This window comes from Salvelinus namaycush, unplaced genomic scaffold (genome assembly GCF_016432855.1).
Source record: "Salvelinus namaycush isolate Seneca unplaced genomic scaffold, SaNama_1.0 Scaffold18, whole genome shotgun sequence".
Taxonomy (NCBI): domain Eukaryota; kingdom Metazoa; phylum Chordata; class Actinopteri; order Salmoniformes; family Salmonidae; genus Salvelinus; species Salvelinus namaycush.
Window position 1 is genome coordinate 572,870 of NW_024058563.1, and position 26,126 is coordinate 598,995.

The following is a 26,126-nucleotide window of genomic DNA, read 5'->3' on the forward strand; positions in this document are numbered from 1 at the left end:
TGTATATGGACTATATCAGGATATATTTACCTCTCTCTAATGTATATGGACTCTATCAGGATATATATACCTCTCTCTAATGTATATGACTATATCAGGATATATATACCTCTCTCTAATGTATATGACTATATCAGGATATATATACCTCTCTCTAATGTATATGACTCTATCAGGATATATTTACCTCTCTCTAATGTATATGACTATATCAGGATATATATACCTCTCTCTAATGACTCTATCAGGATATATATACCTCTCTCTAATGACTATAACAGGATATATATACCTTTCTCTCATGTATATGGCTCTATCAGGATATATATACCTCTCTCTAATGTATATGACTATATCAGGATATATATACCTCTCTCTAATGACTATATCAGGATATATATACCTCTCTCTAATGAGTATATCAGGATATATATACCTCTCTCTAATGTATATGGCTATATCAGGATATATATACCTCTCTCTAATGGCTCTATCAGGATATATATACCTCTCTCTAATGTATATGACTATATCAGGATATATATACCTCTCTCTAATGTATATGACTATATCAGGATATATATACCTCTCTCTAATGTATATGACTATATCAGGATATATATACCTCTCTCTAATGTGTATGGCTCTATCAGGATATATATACCTCTCTCTAATGTATATGGCTATATCAGGATATATATACCTCTCTCTAATGTATATGACTATATCAGGATATATATACCTCTCTCTAATGTATATGACTCTATCAGGATATATATACCTCTTTCTAATGTGTATGGCTCTATCAGGATATATGTACCTCTCTCTAATGTATATGGCTCTATCAGGATATATATACCTCTCTCTAATGTATATGACTATATCAGGATATATATACCTCTCTCTAATGTATATGGCTCTATCAGGATATATATACCTCTCTCTAATGTATATGACTATATCAGGATATATATACCTCTCTCTAATGTATATGACTCTATCAGGATATATATACCTCTCTCTAATGTATATGACTCTATCAGGATATATATACCTCTTTCTAATGTGTATGGCTCTATCAGGATATATGTACCTCTCTCTAATGTATATGGCTCTATCAGGATATATATACCTCTCTCTAATGTATATGACTATATCAGGATATATATACCTCTCTCTAATGTATATGGCTCTATCAGGATATATATACCTCTCTCTAATGTATATGACTATATCAGGATATATATACCTCTCTCTAATGTATATGGCTATATCAGGATATATATACCTCTCTCTAATGTATATGACTATATCAGGATATATATACCTCTCTCTAATGTATATGGCTCTATCAGGATATATATACCTCTCTCTAATGTATATGACTCTATCAGGATATATATACCTCTCTCTAATGTATATGACTCTATCAGGATATATATACCTCTCTCTAATGTATATGACTATATCAGGATTCACTTTTGACCGTTTGACATCTTTTATTTACTGTTGTTTAGGCTGGTTGAATGAGTTGTCTATGAAAGCTACTTTATCTGCAAGGAAACAGGCGGCTGCACCAGTGACTGTAAGTTATGTGATTTCCTCATATGAAATTAAAAGTATGTTTGTAGCCTACGCAGTTACAAAATGGCTGTTGAAACTGTAACACACTTCTCGGTAACAATAAATAAATGTGTTGGTATGTAGGAAAGACGGGCAGACTCTGGTACTGTAGGTCTAGGCTACCTACAAACTATTATAAGGTTAGGTCGACGTTAGACATTCAATAGTCAGAGTAGGTTGGAGCTATGATCACTTATCATGCTGACAGACCTGATGGTCTCTGAACAGGTTTAGACTGGTCATCTATGATATGTAGGTTATAGCTGAGGTATAGACCTTGATCTGCATATCACTAACAACCCACTACTATACATTATAACCTAGCCTACTTTACATAATATAACATCTACATATCACTAACAACCCACTACTATACATTATAACCTAGTCTACTTTACATAATATAACATCTACATATCACTAACAACCCACTACTATACATTATAACCTAGTCTACTTTACATAATATAACATCTACATATCACTAACAACCCACTATTATACATTATAACCTAGTCTACTTTACATAATATAACATCTACATATCACTAACAACCCACTATTATACATTATAACCTAGTTTACTTTACATAATATAACATCTACATATCACTAACAACCCACTACTATACATTACAACCTAGTCTACTTTACATAATATAACATATCACTAACAACCCACTATTATACATTATAACCTAGTCTACTTTACATAATATAACATCTACATATCACTAACAACCCACTACTATACATTATAACCTAGTCTACTTTACATAATATAACATCTACATATCACTAACAACCCACTACTATACATTATAACCTAGTCTACTTTACATAATATAACATCTACATATCACTAACAACCCACTACTATACATTATAACCTAGTCTACTTTACATAATATAACATCTACACATCACTAACAACCCACTACTATACATTATAACCTAGTCTACTTTACATAATATAACATCTACATATCACTAACAACCCACTACTATACATTATAACCTAGTCTACTTTACATAATATAACATCTACATATCACTAACAACCCACTACTATACATTATAACCTAGTCTACTTTACATAATATAACATCTACATATCACTAACAACCCACTATTATACATTATAACCTAGTCCACTTTACATAATATAACATCTACATATCACTAACAACCCACTACTATACATTATAACCTAGTCTACTTTACATAATATAACATCTACATATCACTAACAACCCACTACTATACATTATAACCTAGTCTACTTTACATAATATAACATCTACATATCACTAACAACCCACTATTATACATTATAACCTAGTCTAGTTTACATAATATAACATCTACATATCACTAACAACCCACTATTATACATTATAACCTAGTCTAGTTTACATAATATAACATCTACATATCACTAACAACCCACTACTATACATTATAACCTAGTCTACTTTACATAATATAACATCTACATATCACTAACAACCCACTACTATACATTATAACCTAGTCTACTTTACATAATATAACATCTACATATCACTAACAACCCACTACTATACATTATAACCTAGTCTACTTTACATAATATAACATCTACATATCACTAACAACCCACTATTATACATTATAACCTAGTCTAGTTTACATAATATAACATCTACATATCACTAACAACCCACTACTATACATTATAACCTAGCCTACTTTACATAATATAACATCTACATATCACTAACAACCCACTACTATACATTATAACCTAGTCTACTTTACATAATATAACATCTACACATCACTAACAACCCACTATTATACATTATAACCTAGTCTACTTTACATAATATAACATCTGCATATCACTAACAACCCACTATTATACATTATAATCTAGTCTACTTTACATAATATAACATCTACATATCACTAACAACCCACTACTATACATTATAACCTAGCCTACTTTACATAATATAACATCTCTTACTTGTTGCAAAAAACCTTTCTGAATGGATCAGTGATTTCCCTCTCAGATCAATCATGTCTGTTTTATCCCTTCTGTCTACATTCTCAGATATGTTTAGAAAATAACAGATTGAAAGACAATACATATCCTACTTTTAATTTACACAAATAATTGTGAGACATGGACTTGTGTTGCTGTACTGTTTATAACTACCTTTGCAAACAGTTACTTATTATCATTATTATTGTTATTGACAGTTACCATGGAGATGTCATTTCACAACTACATATTCATGTGATTGCATTAAATCACCTGACTGTTTCGATATGTCTGTTAGTAAATGTTTCATAAGAGATCATTAATAAATGATAACAATATACATTCAAAAAGGACTGTGTTAACCACAACCAACATGTTGGATCTCTGTTTAGGGGTCAGTGCTCTAAAATGAGTCTCTCTGGGGAGAGAGAGGAGGGGGGCCCTGCCTCTAAAATGAGTCTCTCTGGGGAGAGAGAGGAGGGGGGCCCTGCCTCTAAAATGAGTCTCTCTGGGGAGAGAGAGGAGGGGGGCCCTGCCTCTAAAATGAGTCTCTCTGGGAAGAGAGAGGAGGGGGGCCCTGCCTCTAAAATGAGTCTCTCTGGGGAGAGAGAGGAGGGACCTGCCTCTAAAATGAGTCTCTCTGGGGAGAGAGAGGAGGGGGGCCCTGCCTCTAAAATGAGTCTCTCTGGGGAGAGAGAGGAGGGGGGCCCTGCCTCTAAAATGAGTCTCTCTGGGGAGAGAGAGGAGGGACCTGCCTCTAAAATGAGTCTCTCTGGGGAGAGAGAGGAGGGGGGTCCTGCCTCTAAAATGAGTCTCTCTGGGGAACATGACACCAAAGCTAAGAGGTGAGATGACAATTTTTGAAATAATTATTAAGAGTTTATTTCCAAAATGCATCACATTTGTTTTTTCATCAGAAATGGTTGCTTATGGGTACCTTCAATATTACTGTTCTCAGATTATCAGTTAATAGATTTTAGATGGGTATATCTTTATTAAATTATTATTACTATTATTACTGTCCTCTTTTTCAAGATGTGGCCGATTTAAACAGCCACAATACATTTTTAAAAGAAGATTATTAATTTTTTGACAACATTTTGTTTCTAAATGGCTGCTGGGTAATTTGATATGCATTGAAATCTTCATTCATAGGCATCAATTTGAGAGAATGCTGTACAGGTTCACTGAGTTACAAACCAAATGGACAGGTCTAGCTCATTGATTTGTAGATCTGACGCAGTTGCTACCTCAGATTATGAGCCTAGCAAGTGTTGTGAATGAGTTATGTAGTACACACAGAAGGCCACAAGGAGGAGCAAGAGAGTTATAAACCCATACTGTTTTTGCCTTAAAAACCCTAAACCAGACAATCAATCAAATGTATTTATAAAGCCCTTTTTACATCAGCAGATGTCACAAAGTGCTGTACAGAAACTCTAACCCTACGTATTACCTATTTTAGCCTTAACCCTTAACCCTAATTCCAGGGTAGGGTAGCGTAGAACACTTCTAGAAACTATTTTAGTACTAAATAGCATTTTGATTATTTTGTTAATCAAAACCTGTCTAAGCATTTTGCTTTTATTGTTTTGTTATTTTATTATATTTGTTATTGCAAGGCAGAACACTTGATAAACAAGACATGTTTTTCAAATGTGGTTTGAACTGTGTGACCTGGTAACATCTATATGAAAGTCCAGCAATTGGCGTGGGATAGGTGGGGCAGGTTTGAGATCTAAGGAATTAACAAGAAAAATACACTTTATTTCTCAGCTGCATCACCAATGTCTATACGTGAATTAATAACTTTTATTTTCTAAATATTTCCAATAGATGGCAGCATAAGACCATGAAGCATCAGTTATAGGCTACAAGCAGCAATATGATTGACATAAAATATCATGCAACCACAGACTATATGTCCCATGATTTTCTAAAATGGTAACTCATTACTTTAGTTAGCTATATATCTCGTATTAGGGCTGTGTTGCTTTTGGGAGAGCAAAAAATAGTGATTATAGCAGGTATTGAACCCCGGGTAAATAATCACTAGTCAGAACCTCAACCTTAGTATACATTCATTATAAAAAACATCTTAATATCTGATATTGTGAGTAAACAACCTCGGAATAGAAAAGACAAGACCCTCCCGGTTAGTAAATTTACCTCAACATGCCCTTCGCTTTCACATAAAAACAGGTAATAATAAACATGAATCATCATTATATTACTTCACAGTAATCTGTTAAATGCTTTTTCAGTCCTTCCTCTTGCGTTAGCAGTGTGGAAAGGGACAGAAAGAAGCACACAGGAGTTTTCCTGTGAGGGGGAGTGGTGGTGTATCCAGGGAGAAAACTAAACTAATCTTCTGAAATGTCATTTGTGGTCTTAAGCTGCCATCTATTGGAATTATGTAGCAACTGCAGTAGTACTGAATAATGTGTAATTCCTTACTCAAGTAGTAATTATTCAGAATTGCAAAATATAACATGTTCTAGATAATTGTACCACTTACAACCATAAAATAACCACATAGCATAACAAACAATTAAACTGACATAAACCAAAAACACCATACATTTAGTTTATTTAGTTAATTACCAAATTGAGCCGATCGGTCACATTTGAGAGCGAGACAGATATATAGCATTTTGCAACAAAAAACATTTGACTCTCTGAAATGAAACCATCAAGTGATAGAATATAAACAAATCCCTGTCTGTGAGAAATGTAATGTTTGTCTCTGTTGAAGTCCAATCAATCAGGATAGAAGAGCCTCCCCTGTACCCAGCTGTGTGTCCATGAAGAGTGACAAGTCTATGGAACATCCTATGAAGTTTAGAGAGGGAGACTTTTCTACTGAACAAAGGTAAGAAGAACTCATGGGTCATGGTCAGTGAGTTAAACAACACTGTCTCTAGTCATTTCTCCTCTCCCATTTTCCCATTTATTGTTGTTGTTTTCATAATCCATAGGCTAATCCTTTTGTCCATTTTCATAGTCCTAAAACAATAATAATCAAACACAACATTCCCTCCCTGTGTGTGTGTGTGTGTGTGTGTGTGTGTGTGTGTGTGTGTGTGTGTGTGTGTGTGTGTGTGTGTGTGTGTGTGTGTGTGTGTGTGTGTGTGTGTGTGTGTGTGTGTGTGTGTGTGTGCACACACCCTGGATGAGGAGATGTAATCTCATGTTTTGTCCACAGAAACCAACAGGAGAGATCAGAGTCAGAGATTCTCAGTGGTCAGTCTTCCCAGAGTCATCAAACAGACCTGGACTCCATATTCAGTGTATGTGGTCCTGTTATGTACATTTGTTTTTGTTTACCTCAAGATCAAAAGTTGATCTGTCAATCATTCATTAATGTCTTGAAGAGAAAGCATTTTGTTTCTTGCTTAACTTATTTACTTGATTTATTTCAGTTGCTTGAAGAGAAAATTATGACATTTGTGAAGAACGAGCTGAAGATGTTCAAGAGGATTCTTAGTCCAGAACTCCCAGAAGGCTTTGAGAGTCAGAAGCAGGATAAGGAAGTGGTGGATGCTGAAGATGAGAAGCAGGAGAGCAGTGCCAGAGAGGGGGCTCTGAAGATCACACTGCACATCCTGAGGAAAATGAACCAGAAGGAGCTTGCTGACACACTGGAGAAATGTAAGACCTGTCTGCCTCATGTTGAATGCTGTTTTATAACATTTAATAGCTGTAGCTAAAGTACAGCTAAAGTAGCTGTGTAACTCAATGATATTGTAGCAGCCTTAACACAACACCTAGTGACCTCATCAAGTAGCAGCAGGGATGTGTTGTGGTGATTCATTTAGAGAGAGAGACAACATTAATAATACCATCAATAATACCAATAATAATATAATCAGTCACACCAGTCTGTAATGCATTATGAAAACATTTACACATTTATACAGTCAGTTAAGATAATACATTATTATAATGTAAAACGTTATAACAGTCCTACAATACTGTAGTGATTTAATCAGATGTAATGTTAATATCCTCTGTGTTATTTCTTCATTCAGATGAGCTTGCTGTGATTTGCCAACGTGAACTCAAATCTAATCTAAAGAAGAAGTTTCAATGTGTATTTGAGGGGATCGCTAAACAAGGAAACCCAACACTTCTCAATAAGATCTACACAGAGCTCTACATCACAGAGGGTGGAACAGGAGAGGTCAATAATGAACATGAGCTGAGACAGATTGAGACAACAACCAGGAAACAAGCAAGACCAGAGACTGCAATCAAATGTAACGACATCTTCAAACCCTTAACTGGACAAGACAAACCTATCAGAACTGTGCTGACAAAGGGAGTCGCTGGCATTGGAAAAACAGTCTCTGTGCAGAAGTTCATTCTGGACTGGGCTGAAGGAAAAGCAAATCAGGATGTCCAATTTGTATTTTCATTCCCTTTTCGGGAGCTGAATTTGATGAAAGAGGACAAACACACTTTCATTAAACTTCTCAATCACTTCTCAATGGAAACCAAACAATCAGGAATCTCCATCTACAACAAGTACAAAGTTCTGTTCATCTTTGATGGTCTGGATGAGTGCCGACTGCCCCTAGACTTCAAGAATAACAAGATCTGTTGGGACGTCACAGAGTCAACCTCCGTGGATGTTCTGCTGACAAATCTCATCAAGGGAAATCTGCTTCCCTCTGCTCTCCTCTGGATAACTACCCGACCTGCAGCAGCCAATAAGATCCCTTCAGGGTGTGTTGACCAGGTGACAGAGGTACGAGGGTTCAATGACCCACAGAAGGAGGAGTACTTCAGGAAGAGATTCAGTGATGAGGACCTGGCCAGCAGAATCATCTCACACATAAAGACATCAAGGAGCCTCCACATCATGTGCCACATTCCAGTCTTCTGTTGGATTTCTGCAACAGTCCTTGAACACATGTTGAAACATAAGAGAGAAGAGATGCCCAAGACTCTGACTGAGATGTACACACACCTTGTGGTGTTTCATACCAAACAGAAGAATGAAAAGTATCTTGGGGATGAAGAGACAGGTCCACAATGGAATAAAGAGAGCATTCTGTCACTGGGAAAACTGGCTTTTCAACAACTTGTGAATGGCAATCTGATTTTCTATGAAGAAGACCTGAAAGAGGCTGGCATTGATGTCAATGAAGCCTCAGTGTACTCAGGATTGTGCACACAGCTCTTTAAAGAGGAATGTGTGCTGTACCAGGCCAAGGTGTACTGCTTTGTTCATCTGAGCATTCAGGAGTTTCTGGCTGCTGTATATGTGTTCCTCTCATTCATAAACAACAATGAGAATGTAATGGACAAACTGCAAACAAACGACGAGCCTGAAGTTACTTTCTACAAGAGTGCTGTGGATAAAGCCTTACAAAGTGAGACGGGAAACCTGGACCTTTTCCTCCGCTTCCTTCTGGGCCTCTCACTGGAGTCCAATCAGAAGCACTTACGAGGTCTAATGACAAATACAAGAAGCAGCTCACAGAGCCATGAAGAAACAGTCAAGTACATCAAGGAGAAGATCGGGGAAAATCCCTCTCCAGAGAGGAGCATCAATCTGTTCCACTGTCTGAATGAACTGAATGACCATTCTCTAGTGAAGGAGATCCAAAGCTACCTGAGATCAGGAAGTCTCTCAAAACCCAACCTGTCACCTGCACAGTGGTCAGCTCTGGTCTTTGTGTTGCTGACTTCAGAAAAGGAGCTGGATGTGTTTGACCTGAAGAAATACTCCAGATCAGAGGAAGGTCTTCTGAGACTGCTGCCAGTGGTCAAAGCCTCCAGAGCTGCTCTGTGAGTAAATACAATTACATTTAAGTACTAATCATAAGGAATACATTTTCAAATTTAGAGAAAAATATGTATTATAATATATTTATAATATTATATTGAAAAATATTTTGAATAATAAATGCATTGATGTTTACATTTTATAGCATTATGACCATACTCTTTTGGAGACTGAAGATGAATCTATATGTTTTTTGGGAGAATAAACCAAATGCATCTGCCATTGTCCTTCTACACTACTGGTGTTAAATTAAAAATCTGTTTGTGAAGTCATGATGATCTCTTTGTCAGGCTGTCAGGCTGTGGAGTCACAGAGGAAGGCTGTGCATCTCTGGTCTCAGCTCTGAAGTCAAACCCCTCACACCTGAGAGAGCTGGACCTGAGTAACAATGACCTGAAGGATTCAGGAGTGAAGCTGCTCTCTGCTGGACTGGGGAATCCCCACTGTAAACTGGAGACTCTGAGGTCAGTATTCCTGTAGTTGGTCAACAAGTGATAACTGTTCACCAGATCCACTTGTGTTTACCAGGCACACATAGTCCACAACATATGTGTTTGGACAGTGAAGCTTACAGTTTTAAATTTGGTGCTATGCTCCAGCATTTTGGATTTGAGATATAATGTTTCATATTAGGTGACAGTACAGAATGTTACCTTCTATTTGATGTTAATGGTGAGAGGTTAGTATGTTTTGTTGTAGCCTCTGTTATTGGTAATGGTGAGAGGTTAGTATGTTTTGTTGTAGCCTCTGTTATTGGTAATGGTGAGAGGTTAGCATGTTTTGTTGTAGTCTCTGTTATTGGTAATGGTGAGAGGTTAGCATGTTTTGTTGTAGTCTCTGTTATTGGTAATGGTGAGAGGTTAGTATGTTTTGTTGTAGTCTCTGTTATTGGTAATGGTGAGAGGTTAGCATGTTTTGTTGTAGCCTCTGTTATTGGTAATGGTGAGAGGTTAGCATGTTTTGTTGTAGCCTCTGTTGTTGGTAATGGTGAGAGGTTAGCATGTTTTCTTGTAGTCTCTGTTATTGGTAATGGTGAGAGGTTAGCATGTTTTGTTGTAGTCTCTGTTATTGGTAATGGTGAGAGGTTACCATGTTTTTTTGTAGTCTCTGTTATTGGTAACGGTGAGAGGTTAGTATGTTTTGTTGTAATTTCTGTTATTGGTAATGGTGAGAGGTTAGCATGTTTTGTTGTAGCCTCTGTTATTGGTAATGGTGAGAGGTTAGCATGTTTTGTTGTAGTCTCTGTTATTGGTAATGGTGAGAGGTTAGTATGTTTTGTTGTAGTCTCTGTTATTGGTAATGGTGAGAGGTTAGCATGTTTTGTTGTAGCCTCTGTTATTGGTAATGGTGAGAGGTTAGCATGTTTTGTTGTAGCCTCTGTTATTGGTAATGGTGAGAGGTTAGTATGTCTTGTTGTAGTCTCTGTTATTGGTAATGGTGAGAGGTTAGCATGTTTTGTTGTAGTCTCTGTTATTGGTAATGGTGAGAGGTTAGCATGTTTTGTTGTAGCCTCTGTTATTGGTAATGGTGAGAGGTTAGCATGTTTTGTTGTAGTCTCTGTTATTGGTAATGGTGAGAGGTTAGCATGTTTTGTTGTAGTCTCTGTTATTGGTAATGGTGAGAGGTTAGCATGTTTTGTTGTAGTCTCTGTTATTGGTAATGGTGAGAGGTTAGCATGTTTTGTTGTAGCCTCTGTTATTGGTAATGGTGAGAGGTTAGCATGTTTTGTTGTAGTCTCTGTTATTGGTAATGGTGAGAGGTTAGCATGTTTTGTTGTAGTCTCTGTTATTGGTAATGGTGAGAGGTTAGCATGTTTTGTTGTAGTCTCTGTTATTGGTAATGGTGAGAGGTTAGCATGTTTTGTTGTAGCCTCTGTTATTGGTAATGGTGAGAGGTTAGCATGTTATGTTGTAGCCTCTGTTATTGGTAATGGTGAGAGGTTAGCATGTTTTGTTGTATCCTCTGTTATTGGTAATGGTGAGAGGTTAGTATGTTTTGTTGTAGTCTCTGTTATTGGTAATGGTGAGAGGTTAGCATGTTTTGTTGTAGCCTCTGTTATTGGTAATGGTGAGAGGTTAGCATGTTATGTTGTAGCCTCTGTTATTGGTAATGGTGAGAGGTTAGCATGTTTTGTTGTAGCCTCTGTTATTGGTAATGGTGAGAGGTTAGCATGTTATGTTGTAGCCTCTGTTATTGGTAATGGTGAGAGGTTAGTATGTTTTGTTGTAGTCTCTGTTACTTTCTCACTCATTATTATTCATGATTCATTCATTATCTTTCTCAATCATGGCATCATCAGGATTACTTTATTAGTGTTTAGAAACATGTTATCTACTCACTTAGAAAGAAAATTACTCAACACCAAAGAATAGCAGTGTGATTTTAATATGATTTGACTCTTTGCAGGCTGTCAGGCTGTGGAGTCACAGAGGAAGGCTGTGCTTCTCTGGTCTCAGCTCTGGAGTCAAACCCCTCACACCTGAGAGAGCTGGACCTGAGTAACAATGACCTGAAGGATTCAGGAGTGAAGCTGCTCTCTGCTGGACTGGGGAATCCCCACTGTAAACTGGAGACTCTGAGGTCAGTATTCCTGTAGTTGGTCAACAAGTGATAACTGTTCACCAGATCCACATGTGTTTACCAGGCACACATAGTCCACAACATATGTGTTTGGACAGTGAAGCTTACAGTTTTAAATTTGGTGCTATGCTCCAGCATTTTGGATTTGAAATAGAATGTTTCATATGAGGTGACAGTATATAATGTCACCTTTTATTTGAGGGTATTTTAATACATATCTGTTTTTACCAATTTAGAAGTGAAAGCACTTTATTTATCTTGTTCTCCCAAGTCATAATAATTTTGACATAGTCTCTTAAATTGTATTAAAGTACTCATAAGTTTAGTATTTGGTCCAATATTCTTTGCCTGCAGTGATTACATCAAGCTTGTGATTCTACTAACTTGTTGAATTCATTTGCAGTTTGTCTTGGTTGTGTTTTGGATGTTTTTCCTAATAGAAACTGAATAGTGAATAATGTCCTGTCATTTTGGAGTCATTTCATTTGTTTTGTCAGCAAGAATAAAATATGTTTCTGGACACTTCTACATTCATGTGGATGCTACCATGATTATGAATAATCAGGAATGAATAGAGAATGATGGGGAATGAGAAAGTTATAGAGGCACAAAGATCAGAATAAATGCTAACCTCTCCTGTTATTGGTAATGGTGAGAGGTTAGCATGTTTTGTTGTAGCCTCTGTTATTGGTAATGGTGAGAGGTTAGTATGTTTTGTTGTAGCCTCTGTTATTGGTAATGGTGAGAGGTTAGTATGTTTTGTTGTAGCCTCTGTTATTGGTAACGGTGAGCGGTTAGCATGTTTTGTTGTAGTCTCTGTTATTGGTAATGGTGAGAGGTTAGTATGTTTTGTTGTAGTCTCTGTTATTGGTAATGGTGAGAGGTTAGCATGTTTTGTTGTAGCCTCTGTTATTGGTAATGGTGAGAGGTTAGCATGTTTTGTTGTAGCCTCTGTTATTGGTAATGGTGAGAGGTTAGCATGTTTTGTTGTAGTCTCTGTTATTGGTAATGGTGAGAGGTTAACATGTTTTGTTGTAGCCTCTGTTATTGGTAATGGTGAGAGGTTAGCATGTTTTGTTGTATCCTCTGTTATTGGTAATGGTGAGAGGTTAGTATGTTTTGTTGTATCCTCTGTTATTGGTAATGGTGAGAGGTTAGCATGTTTTGTTGTATCCTCTGTTATTGGTAATGGTGAGAGGTTAGCATGTTTTGTTGTAGTCTCTGTTATTGGTAATGGTGAGAGGTTAGTATGTTTTGTTGTAGCCTCTGTTATTGGTAATGGTGAGAGGTTAGTATGTTTTGTTGTAGCCTCTGTTATTGGTAATGGTGAGAGGTTAGTATGTTTTGTTGTAGCCTCTGTTATTGGTCATGGTGAGAGGTTAGCATGTTTTGTTGTAGCCTCTTTTATTGGTAATGGTGAGAGGTTAGCATGTTTTGTTGTAGCCTCTGTTATTGGTAATGGTGAGAGGTTAGCATGTTTTGTTGTAGCCTCTGTTATTGGTAATGGTGAGAGGTTAGCATGTTTTGTTGTAGCCTCTGTTATTGGTAATGGTGAGAGGTTAGCATGTTTTGTTGTAGACTCTGTTATTGGTAATGGTGAGAGGTTAGTATGTTTTGTTGTAGCCTCTGTTATTGGTAATGGTGAGAGGTTAGCATGTTTTGTTGTAGCCTCTGTAATTGGTAATGGTGAGAGGTTAGCATGTTTTGTTGTAGCCTCTGTTATTGGTAATGGTGAGAGGTTAGCATGTTTTGTTGTAGCCTCTGTTATTGGTAATGGTGAGAGGTTAGCATGTTTTGTTGTAGCCTCTGTTATTGGTAATGGTGAGAGGTTAGCATGTTTTGTTGTATCCTCTGTTATTGGTAATGGTGAGAGGTTAGCATGTTTTGTTGTAGCCTCTGTTATTGGTAATGGTGAGAGGTTAGCATGTTTTGTTGTAGCCTCTGTTATTGGTAATGGTGAGAGGTTAGCATGTTTTGTTGTAGCCTCTGTTATTGGTAATGGTGAGAGGTCTCAGCTCTGCAGAACAAGATCCCACAAACTCAGGTGGAAAACAGGCTGCCTAAGTATGATTCCCAATCTGAGACAACGATAGACAGCTGTCCCTGATAGAGAACCAAACCCGGCAAACAAAGAAATAGAAAACTAGAAAGCCCACCCAAATCACACCCTGACCTTACCAAATAGAGAAATAAACAGGCTCTCTAAGGTCAATATCACTAAGGGAAATATCACTTCCGGGTTAGATTTTCTCAGGTTTTCGCCTGTAGAATAAGTATTGTTATACTCACAATATTTTGACAGTTTTAGAAACTTTGGAGTGTTTTCTATCATAATCTGTAAATTATATGCATATTCTACGATCAGGGCCAGAGAAAATGTCCGTTTACCTTGGGAACGTTATTTTAAGAAAAACAAAAAATTCTCACCCCTAGCGCTAAGAGGTTTTAAAATATCCTCAAATAAAAGGTGACATTATATACTGTCACCTCATATGAAACATTTGATCTGAAATCCAAAATGCTGGAGTATAGAGCCACATTTAAAATGTTAGCTTCACTGTCAAAATAGATATGGTGTGGACTGTATACTCAATACAATCTAAATCTGATACCTCACTGTCTGTCTTTTGACTGATACTGATTTTTAAACTGGTCTGGTCAATACTCAAATATTTGTTAATATGCATCTGCAAATGTTAGCTTCACTTTCAAAAATGATAATTTGTCATTTGTAATCATAAACATTAATTTATGAATAGATACGGCTGGTTTCAGGACATTGATGTATCTGAATATATGTTGAAAAAAATGTTCTACCACTATTTTCACCACCAAAGAATAGCAGTGTGGTTTTAATATGATTTGACTCTTTGCAGGCTGTCACGCTGTCTAGTCACAGAGGAAGGCTGTGCTTCTCTGGTCTCAGCTCTGAGGTCAAACCCCTCACACCTGAGAGAGCTGGACCTGAGCTACAATCACCCAGGAGACTCAGGAGTCAGACTGCTCTCTGCTGGACTGGAGGATCCACACTGCAGACTGGAGAAACTCAAGTATGTAGAGGGTTTATGTCAATGTTCATATCAGACATGTTTGACTTATCAGGCTTGTTAAGACAAACATTCTTACCACCATTTGGACAAATGTATATGATGACTGTGTGTCCAATGTGTGTCCTGTGTGTGTCCTGTGTGTGTGTGTGTGTAGGGGGAATGGTCCAGTGTGTGTGTGTGTGTGTCCTGTCTCAGTGACACACACACAAACACACACACACACTGGACACACACAAACAAACACTGGACACACACACAGACAAACATTCTTACCAACGGTGTGTGTGTGTGTGTGTTTATTCAGGTGTGTGTTCAGGTGTATCCCTCAATGACTGTCTGTTCTTCTGCTTACCGCTACAGTGTGGAACATGGTGGAGAGTACACAATGAAGCCTGGGCTTAGAAAATGTGAGTGTTGACTGCTGTGAAGAATATGACTAAGAATAAGTCTTAATTCAAGTTAAGTCAAAGACCACCATCATTACTTACTTGGTCATATTAAATATCAGCTGTAGTTCTACAGAAGAAGGAACTCAGGGAAACCAAAGTTTACAGAGTTGCTTTGACAATGTGTGTGTGTGTTGTTGTGGTAATTTCCTGTATTACTGCGTGTGTGTAATTAATGGAAATAAGTGTGTTTTGTATTACCAAATACTATTACTTGTCACGATCGTTGAAAGTAGCGTGCTTAGAGTTCCACATAATTTTTATAAACTGAAACGCACTGAACAAAACAACAAACAACCAACCAAACGAAACGTGAAGCTATACAACTAGAGCAGACAGGCAACTAAACATAGACAAGATCCCAAAACTAACAATGGGGAAAATGGCTACCTAAATATGATCCCCAATCAGAGACAACGATAAACAGCTGCCTCTGATTGGGAACCATATCAGGCCACCATAGAAATACAATACACCTAGATGACCCACCCTAGTCACTATCACGCCCCAACCAACACAGAGAAAAAACAGCTCTCTATGGTCAGGACGTGACAACCATAGAGTATAGCATATGATCATTCAACAAGTCTCAAGTTACCTTAACTTCTCCTTTTGATACCTAGAAACATCTACATTAAATGAATTAGTGAAAAGTGAGTCAACATTCTAATGTGAATGATGATGATTTCTAATATTGTGTCTGGTTTCATCCATCAGATGTCTGTGATCTCACACTGGACCTAAACACAGTAAACCGATGCCTCTCTCTGTCTGAGGAGAACAGAAAGGTGACACGTAGGAGAGAGGAGCTGCCGTATCCTGATCACCCAGAGAGATTTGAGGACTGGCAGCAGGTGCTGTGTAGAGAGGGTCTGACTGGGCGCTGTTACTGGGAGGTAGAGTGGAGTGGGGAAGGGGCTGATATAGGAGTGACATATAAAGGAATCAGCAGGAGAGGGTGGAGTGATGACTGTAGGATTGGACAGAATGACAAGTCCTGGAGTCTGTTCTGCTCTGACAACAGTTACAGAGTCTGTCACAATAATTATCCCACTACCATAGACGTCCCCTCCTCCAGCTCCCAAAGAGTAGGAGTGTATCTGGACTGGCCAGCCGGCACTCTGTCCTTCTATAGAGTCTCCTCTGACACACTGACCCACCTGATCACATTCACCTCCACATTCACTGAGCCCCTCTATCCAGGGTTTAGGGTTTATTATGTTGACTCCTCAGTGTCCCTGTAAATAATAATAACCATGGTAACTCTGGGACACTGGACACACACACACAGGACAAACACACACAGGACAAACACATGCAGGACACACACACGCTGGACACACACAGGACACACACTCACGCTCACACACTTATGTCAACAAAACAAAAGGAGATGATCATGGACTTCAGGAAACAGCAGAGAGAGCACCCTACTTATCAACATCAATGGGACAGCAGTGGAGAAGGTGGAGAGTTGTAAGTTCCTCGGCGTACAAATCACTGACAAACTGAAAGGGTCCATACAGATGCCGCTCAGACATAGACTAAGATACAGTAGAATAGCATAGAATACAGTGTATACTGTCCATATGAGATGAGTAATGCATAGACTAAGATACAGTAGAATAGTATAGAATACAGTATGTACATATGAGATGAGTAATGCATAGACTAAGATACAGTAGAATAGCATAGAATACAGTATATACATATGAGATGAGTAATGCATAGACTAAGATACAGTAGAATAGCATAGAATACAGTATGTACATATGAGATGAGTAATGCATAGACTAAGATACAGTAGAATAGCATAGAATACAGTATGTACATATGAGATGAGTAATGCATAGACTAAGATACAGTAGAATAGCATAGAATACAGTATATACATATGAGATGAGTAATGCATAGACTAAGATACAGTAGAATAGCATAGAATACAGTATATACATATGAGATGAGTAATGCATAGACTAAGATACAGTAGAATAGCATAGAATACAGTATATACTGTACATATGAGATGAGTAATGCAATGTCACTGTCATTGCTCATCTTTTTATTTATACATTCTTATTCTATTCCATCACTTAGATGTGTGTGTATCAAGTAGTTGTTGTGGAATCATCAGATATTACTTGCTAGATATTACTGCACTGTCAGAATTAAGAGCACATGCATTTCGCTACACTCACAATAACATCTGCTAACCATGTGTATCTGTCCAATAAAATATGATTTGATTTGAAATAGTTTGATTATTTTGTTAATCATCAATTAATAATTATGATTGACCTAAATTGTCATGCAACCAAAGACTTTTTGTCCCATGATTTTCTAAAATGGTCATTACTTTATTTACCTATGTATCTTGTATTAGGGATGAGTTGACTACTTGTGCAGGAAGGCAGAGCGGGTCGATGCTAGTTGATGAATTTGGCAATGAATGTACTATGAAAATACGTTTTTCTCAACCAGAGGTGACTGAATTAATGTTCAGGCTTATTGATAATCGTTATATTAATGAAGTATAATTTCAAAACATAAGCATAAAAACAGGTAATAATAAACATGAATCATCATTATATTACTTCACAGTAATCTGTTAAACTTCTTATGGCGGCAGCCCGACGTCGGTACACTTATGACAACAGCCAGCTCAAAGTGCAGGGCGCGAAATTCAAAAGATATATTTTTTAAATATTTAACTTTCACACATTAACAAGTCCAATACAGCATATGAAAGGTACACATCTTGTGAATCAAGCCAACATGTCCGATTTTTAAAATGTTTTACAGGGAAGACAAAATATGTAAATCTATTAGCTAACCACTTAGCAAAAGACACCACTTTTTTTTTACTCCAACAGTTTCTTACTCCATCAGTAGCTATCACAAATTCGACCAAATAAAGAAATAAATAGCCACTAACCAAGAAAAAACTTCATCAGATGACAGTCTGATAACATATTTATTGTATAGCATATGTTTTGTTCGAAAAAGTTGCATATTTCAGGTATAAATCATAGTTTACATTTCAGCTACAATCAGAAATTGCACCGAAAGCAGCCATAATATTTACAGACACCAACGTCAAATACCTAATTACTCATCATAAAACATTTCTGAAAAATACATAGTGTACAGCAATTGAAAGACAGGCATCTTGTGATTCCAGACAATATTTCCGATTTATCAAGTGTTTTACAGCGAAAACAAAATGTAGCGTTATATTAGCTTAGCACAATAGCCAGAAACACTTGGGCGCCGACGACCAGTTCACATGTACGACAGATATTAGAAATAGCATCATAAAATGTTTCTTACTTTTGGTGATCTTCCGTCAGAATGTTGGACAAGGTGTCCTTTGTCCAGAACAGTCGTTGTTTGAATCTGGAACGGCAAATTTCCCTCTTCATTTAGCATGGGCACTTGCCAAGTGCTACATATCTCTCCAACGTCAACAAAGTCAGAGAACGGAACACGGCAAAACTCCCGAAAAAATTTCAATAATCTGATTAAACTATATTGAAAAAACATACTTTACGATGATATGGTCACATGTATCAAATAAAATCTAAGATGGAGATGTTAGTCGTTCATAACGACAGCTAAAAAGAAGCCAAATCCATGTCCCCTTTGCGCGCTCCAGAAACAGGAAGTGGACGGTCACGTCAAAGAAAGAGCTTTTATTCCACCTTAGACCAAGATAAACACAAAAAAAAATATCTCACCGCCTCTTGACCAACCAGGGGAAGGTGTCTGAAGTGTACGTAGCCTCTTACGTCTTATGCCCATGTATAGGCAAGAAGTTGAACAGAGCATAGATTTCTGACATTCCACTTCCTGGTCAGGAAAAGTGCTGCAGAATGAGTTCTGTTTCACTCAGAGAAATAATTCAAACGGTTTTAGAAACTAGAGAGTGTTTTCTATCCAATAGTAATAATAATATGCATATTGTACGAGCAAGAATTGAGTACGAGGCCGTTTGAAATGGGCACTATTTAACTGGCTACTCAATACTGCCACTTGCAGCCATAAGAAGTTAAATGCTTTTTCAGTCCTTCCTCTTGCGTTAGCAGTGTGGAAAGGGACAGAAAGAAGCACACAGGAGTTTTCCTGTGAGGGGGAGTGGTGGTGTATCCAGGGAGAAAACTAAACTAATCTTCTGAAATGTATTTCGTGGTCTTATGCTGCCGTCTATTGGAATTATTTAGCAACAGCAGTAGTACTGAATAGAGAGTAATTCTTTACTAAAGTAGTAAATTGCTCAGAATTGCAAAATATAAAATATTCTAGTTCATTTTACCACTTACAAACATAATATAACCATTTATAGCATAGTAAAAAAACTATTTAGGAGCCTCGTGGACTTGGCACGCCGGTACCGCTTGCCGTGCGGTAGCAGAGAGAACAGTCTATGACTAGAGTTTGCTAGAGTCTTTGACAATTTTTAGGGCCTTTTTCTGACACCGCCTGGTATAGAGATCCTGGATGGCAGGAAGCTTGGACCCGGTGATGTACTGTGCCGTACGCACTACCCTCTGTAGTGCCTTGCGGTCGGAGGCCGAGCAGTTGCCATACCAGGCAGGCATGCAACCCATCAGGATGCTCTCGATGGTGCAGCTGTAAAACCATTTGAGGACCCATGCCAAATCTTTTCAGTCTCCTGAGGGGGAATAGGTTTTGTCGTGCCCTTTTCACAACTTTCTTGTGCTTGGACCATGTTAGTTTGTTGGTTATGTGGACGCCAAGGAACTTGAAGCTCTCAACCTGCTCCACTACAGCCCGGTCGGAGAGAATGGGGGTGTGCTCGGTTCTCCTTTTCCTGTAGTCCAAATATCCTCCTTTGTCTTGATCATCTTGGGGGAGAGGTTGTTGTCCTTGCACCACACTATCTGACCTCCTCCCTATAGGTGGACAAAGGGAAGTGGGTGTGAACTTAACTTCTCTGCGCTACGGATCCCTTCTACGGGATCATTTCCCTAAACAACCGCTGAATTGCAGGGCGCCAAATATTATACAAAATATTTATCGTGTCAGAGTTTGAAAATATGCTTTACAGCGAAAGAAATCCAAGCTTTTGTGAGTGTATCAATCAATGCTAGAACAGCTAGCCCCAAATTAGCATGGTCACGAAAGTCAGAAAAGCAATAAAATTAATCGCTTACCTTTGATAATCTTCGGATGTTTGCACTCACAAGACTCCCAGTTACACAATAAATGTTATTTTTGTTCGATAAATATTACTTTTATAACAAAAAAACGCCATTTGGGTTGCGCGTTATGTTCAGAAAACCAAAGCCTCGTTCCATTCGACGAAAATTCCAAAAAGTATCCGTAATGGTCGTAGAAACATGTCAAATGTTTTTTAATCCTCAGGTTGTTTTTAAAAGGGCGGGAAAGATAAAAGTAGTCACTAAAACGTTGATAATTATATTAATTGAAATGCTTTGCACATGAACGCTCACTCAATCGGGAATAATTGCAATCAATACATATTTATGCCCAGTGTGTCGTCGTGATCTCTGTTGGATTTGTCAGTCCTTCTGTTGGAAAGTTCATCCGAGTCTCTCTCTCTCTGCTTCCCTGAAGATCCAAGTATTTTGTGGTTAGAAAGAATACTTCAGAGTACCATTCAGAAATGTTCTCATAGAATAGATGTTTCGGCGGTTGTTGGTCTTCGCATCCCAGGTTGACATAATTTCCAGTTGCAGACTAGTAATTATTATCTAAGATTTGCTCTTATTCTGTCAGGATCGATAGTCTCAGAGTTTAACCATTTCCAGGAGCCAATGCTCCACGTGGTATGGAATTCAACAACCATTTCAACCTTAGCTTATACTGAGGTTTTTGTGGTCTAAACTCAACCTGTGCCCCCTCGGTGTCCATCGAGGTACGCTTGGTCTGAAGAGGATTTCCTCAAGAGGGTGTTTAATTCGTAACAGAAGAAAAGGCGGGTCTATAACGCCAGATCATGTCTGTGCTCACGGGGACTTAGTTAAACTTTAAATTCTCTTTCATTAAAGTTTTAACCTTACATCATTTCCCAAATAGTTTCATCTTTACTCATTCATTTTATACGATAATTAGTTGCAATCCCATAATTGAGAAACATATTCAGAGATATAGTTATGTGTGTCTCCTGTCCTCTCAAATGAAACACACTTGTCATACCTGTCCCTTAAGTGTCCACGGACCATTCCCACCTTCTCACAAGTGGACATTTTGTATCAAATTCCCATTTTGGGGATTTAGGAAATCGCCATGTGAAATCCTTTGTTCTCTCTATGTGTCTCCTTCTGCATGGCCAGGGGGAGAGAGTCTCCGCCAGGAATTTACAACTTGAGATAACAGAACCTGGGTGTAGGAGAGAGAGAGAGAGATAGAGGGAAGCCACAATCTATACCCAGAAAGGGCCACGTCATGACATCAGTATAACAATACCATTAGGTAGCATGGTTTACATGCATGGTTGGTAGAAGAGGACCATTAGGTAGCAAGGTTACATGCATGGTAGGTAGAACGGGTTCTATTCTATTTTATAATCTATTCTACCACGCCCAGAAACCTGCTCCTTTTATTCTCTGTTCCCAACGCACTAGACGACCAGTTCTTTTAGCCTTTGGCCATACCATTATCCTACCATTATCCTACTCCTCCTCTGTTCCTCTGGTGATGTAGAGGTTAACCCAGGCCCTGTAGCCCCCAGCTTCACTCCTATTCTCCAGGCGCTATCTTTTGTTGACATCTGTTTTCGTAAAAGCCTTGGTTTCATGCATGTTAACATCAGAAGCGTCCTCCCTAAGTTTGTTTTATTCATCCAACACCTCTTTGGCCGCCTTTCCTTCCAGTTCTTTGCTGCCAATGAATGGAACGAATTGCAAAAATCACTGAAGTTGGAGACTCATATCTCCCTCACTAACTTTAAGCATCAGCTGTCAGAGCAGCTTACCGATCGCTGCAGCTGTACACAGTCTATCTGAAAATAGCCCAACCAACAAACTACCTACCTCATCCCCATATTTGTTTTTGATTTTCTGCTCTTTTGCACATCAGTATTTCTACTTGCCCATCCTCATCTGCACACTCCAATGTTAATTGCTAAATTGTAATTACTTCGCCACTATGGCCTATTTATTGCCTTACCTCCTTACTTCATTTGCACACACTGTATACACATTTTTCTATTGTGTTATTGACTGTGCATGTATTTATCCCATGTGTAACTCTATGTTGTTGTTTGTGTCACACTGCTTTGCTTTATCTTGGCCAGGTCACAGTTGTAAATGAGAACTTGTTCTCAACTGGCCTACCTGGTTAAATAAAGCTGAAATTAAAAATAAAATTAAAAAGAACTGTAGTTAACTGGAGTAAGGACCCCTTCTGACTCGTTCTTGCCCCTATGTGCTGTTTTTCAGCAGCTTCTCTAAATGCATATGGCACTGGGCGAGGCTTGCAGAACATAGGTACAGTAGCATTCCCAGCTCTGGCTGAAACACAGAGGAATATTTTTCACACAAACTATTGACTGTTTACTGTTTTTAACACACAGTTTGCAGGGCTCAATGTTGCCTTTTTGAACCTGTGGTTGTACAACCTCTCTGATATCACAGAAACTGCTGCACCTGTATCAACTTCCATTTTTAGTTTCACATTATCCTTACATACACATAGTACGGTTTAGTGATGTCTTAACCTGTATCTAATGCAAACAGTTCAGTTCCTTTTACCCAACTCATAGTCATTGGTAAAAACGGCTGATGTCCCTCTCATTTGAGATGCTCATCACTCTGGCGCTTGAGTGCGACGCAATGCGCTCTGTTGCAATGACGTTCTAGTCCTATCTCTAGCTGGTGGCCGTTGCCCTGGTGCTGATCATCGTTGCTCCTCTCGCTTTGGGGCTTTGGTGACAAAACGGATGGCACTGTGATAGACTGCATCCAATTTGGCGTGGAATTGGGCGTGGTCAGGACAATTGAAGTACCACTGAGCAACACAGAAGGTTATAAAACAAGGTCATTTCAAAACAGCTACATTTCCCCCAAGCTACACGAATATAAAGAGACATGAGACAAAACAATCATAATGAATCAGATTACATGGCCCCCAGGCTACATGAATATAAAGAGACATGAGACAAAACAATCATAATGAATCAGATTACATGGAGAGGGGGACCTGATCCTAGATCATAATGAATCAGATTACATGGAGAGGGGGACCTGATCCTAGATCATAATGAATCAGATTACATGGAGAGGGGGACCTGATCCTAGATCATAATGAATCAGATTACATGGAGAGGGGGACCTGATCCTAGATCATAATGAATCAGATTACATGGAGAGGGAGACCTGATCCTAGATCATAATGAATCAGATTACATGGAGAGGGGGGACCTGATCCTATATCATAATGAATCAGATTACATGGAGAGAGGGACCTGATCCTAGATCATAATGAATCAGATTACATGGAGAGGAGGACCTGATCCTAGATCATAATGAATCAGATTACATGGAGAGGGGGACCTGATCCTAGATCATAATGAATCAGATTACATGGAGAGGGAGACCTGATCCTAGATCATAATGAATCAGATTACATGGAGAGGGGGGACCTGATCCTATATCATAATGAATCAGATTACATGGAGAGAGGGACCTGATCCTAGATCATAATGAATCAGATTACATGGAGAGGGGGACCTGATCCTAGATCATAATGAATCAGATTACATGGAGAGGGGACCTCATCCTAGATCATAATGAATCAGATTACATGGAGAGGGGGGACCTGATCCTAGATCATAATGAATCAAATTACATGGAGAGGGGGACCTGATCCTAGATCATAATGAATCAGATTACATGGAGAGGGGGACCTGATCCTAGATCATAATGAATCAGATTACATGGAGAGGGGGACCTGATCCTAGATCATAATGAATCAGATTACATGGAGAGGGAGACCTGATCCTAGATCATAATGAATCAGATTACATGGAGAGGGGGGACCTGATCCTAGATCATAATGAATCAGATTACATGGAGAGAGGGACCTGATCCTAGATCATAATGAATCAGATTACATGGAGAGGGGACCTCATCCTAGATCATAATGAATCAGATTACATGGAGAGGGGGGACCTGATCCTAGATCATAATGAATCAAATTACATGGAGAGGAGGGACCTGATCCTAGATCATAATGCATCAGATTACATGGCCCCCAGGCTACATGAATATAAAGAGACATGAGACAAAACAATCATAATGAATCAGATTACATGGCCCCCAGGCTACATGAATATAAAGAGACATGAGACAAAACAATCATAATGAATCAGATTACATGGCCCCCAGGCTACATGAATATAAAGAGACATGAGACAAAACAATCATAATGAATCAGATTACATGGCCCCCAGGCTACATGAATATAAAGAGACATGAGACAAAACAATCATAATGAATCAGATTACATGGCCCCCAGGCTACATGAATATAAAGAGACATGAGACAAAACAATCATAATGAATCAGATTACATGGAGAGGGGGACCTGATCCTAGATCATAATGAATCAGATTACATGGAGAGGGGGACCTGATCCTAGATCATAATGAATCAGATTACATGGAGAGAGGGACCTGATCCTAGATCATAATGAATCAGATTACATGGAGAGGGGGACCTGATCCTAGATCATAATGAATCAGATTACATGGAGAGGGGGACCTGATCCTAGATCATAATGAATCAGATTAAATGGAGAGGGAGACCTGATCCTAGATCATAATGAATCAGATTACATGGAGAGGGGGGACCTGATCCTATATCATAATGAATCAGATTACATGGAGAGAGGGACCTGATCCTAGATCATAATGATTCATATTACATGGAGAGGGGGACCTGATCCTAGATCATAATGAATCAGATTACATGGAGAGGGGACCTCATCCTAGATCATAATGAATCAGATTACATGGAGAGGGGGGACCTGATCCTAGATCATAATGAATCAAATTACATGGAGAGGGGGACCTGATCCTAGATCATAATGAATCAGATTACATGGAGAGGGGGACCTGATTCTAGATCATAATGAATCAGATTACATGGAGAGGGGGACCTGATCCTAGATCATAATGAATCAGATTACATGGAGAGGGAGACCTGATCCTAGATCATAATGAATCAGATTACATGGAGAGGGGGGACCTGATCCTAGATCATAATGAATCAGATTACATGGAGAGAGGGACCTGATCCTAGATCATAATGAATCAGATTACATGGAGAGAGGGGCCTGATCCTAGATCATAATGAATCAGATTACATGGAGAGGGGACCTCATCCTAGATCATAATGAATCAGATTACATGGAGAGGGGGGACCTGATCCTAGATCATAATGAATCAAATTACATGGAGAGGAGGGACCTGATCCTAGATCATAATGCATCAGATTACATGGCCCCCAGGCTACATGAATATAAAGAGACATGAGACAAAACAATCATAATGAATCAGATTACATGGCCCCCAGGCTACATGAATATAAAGAGACATGAGACAAAACAATCATAATGAAT

General features: G+C 38.4%; 1 protein-coding gene across 1 annotated transcript; it reads left to right on the forward strand.

The window, feature by feature from the left end:
- Window positions 1–11,874: 11,874 nt before the first annotated feature.
- On the forward strand, window positions 11,875–16,766 carry LOC120037652 (stonustoxin subunit beta-like; the record flags this gene model as incomplete). Its single annotated transcript, XM_038983648.1, has 4 exons — window positions 11,875–12,026; window positions 14,903–15,076; window positions 15,437–15,483; window positions 16,240–16,766. Coding segments are annotated over 4 exons (900 nt in total), but the record flags the coding sequence as incomplete, so codon positions are not given.
- Between the last annotated feature and the right edge of the window lie 9,360 nt (window positions 16,767–26,126).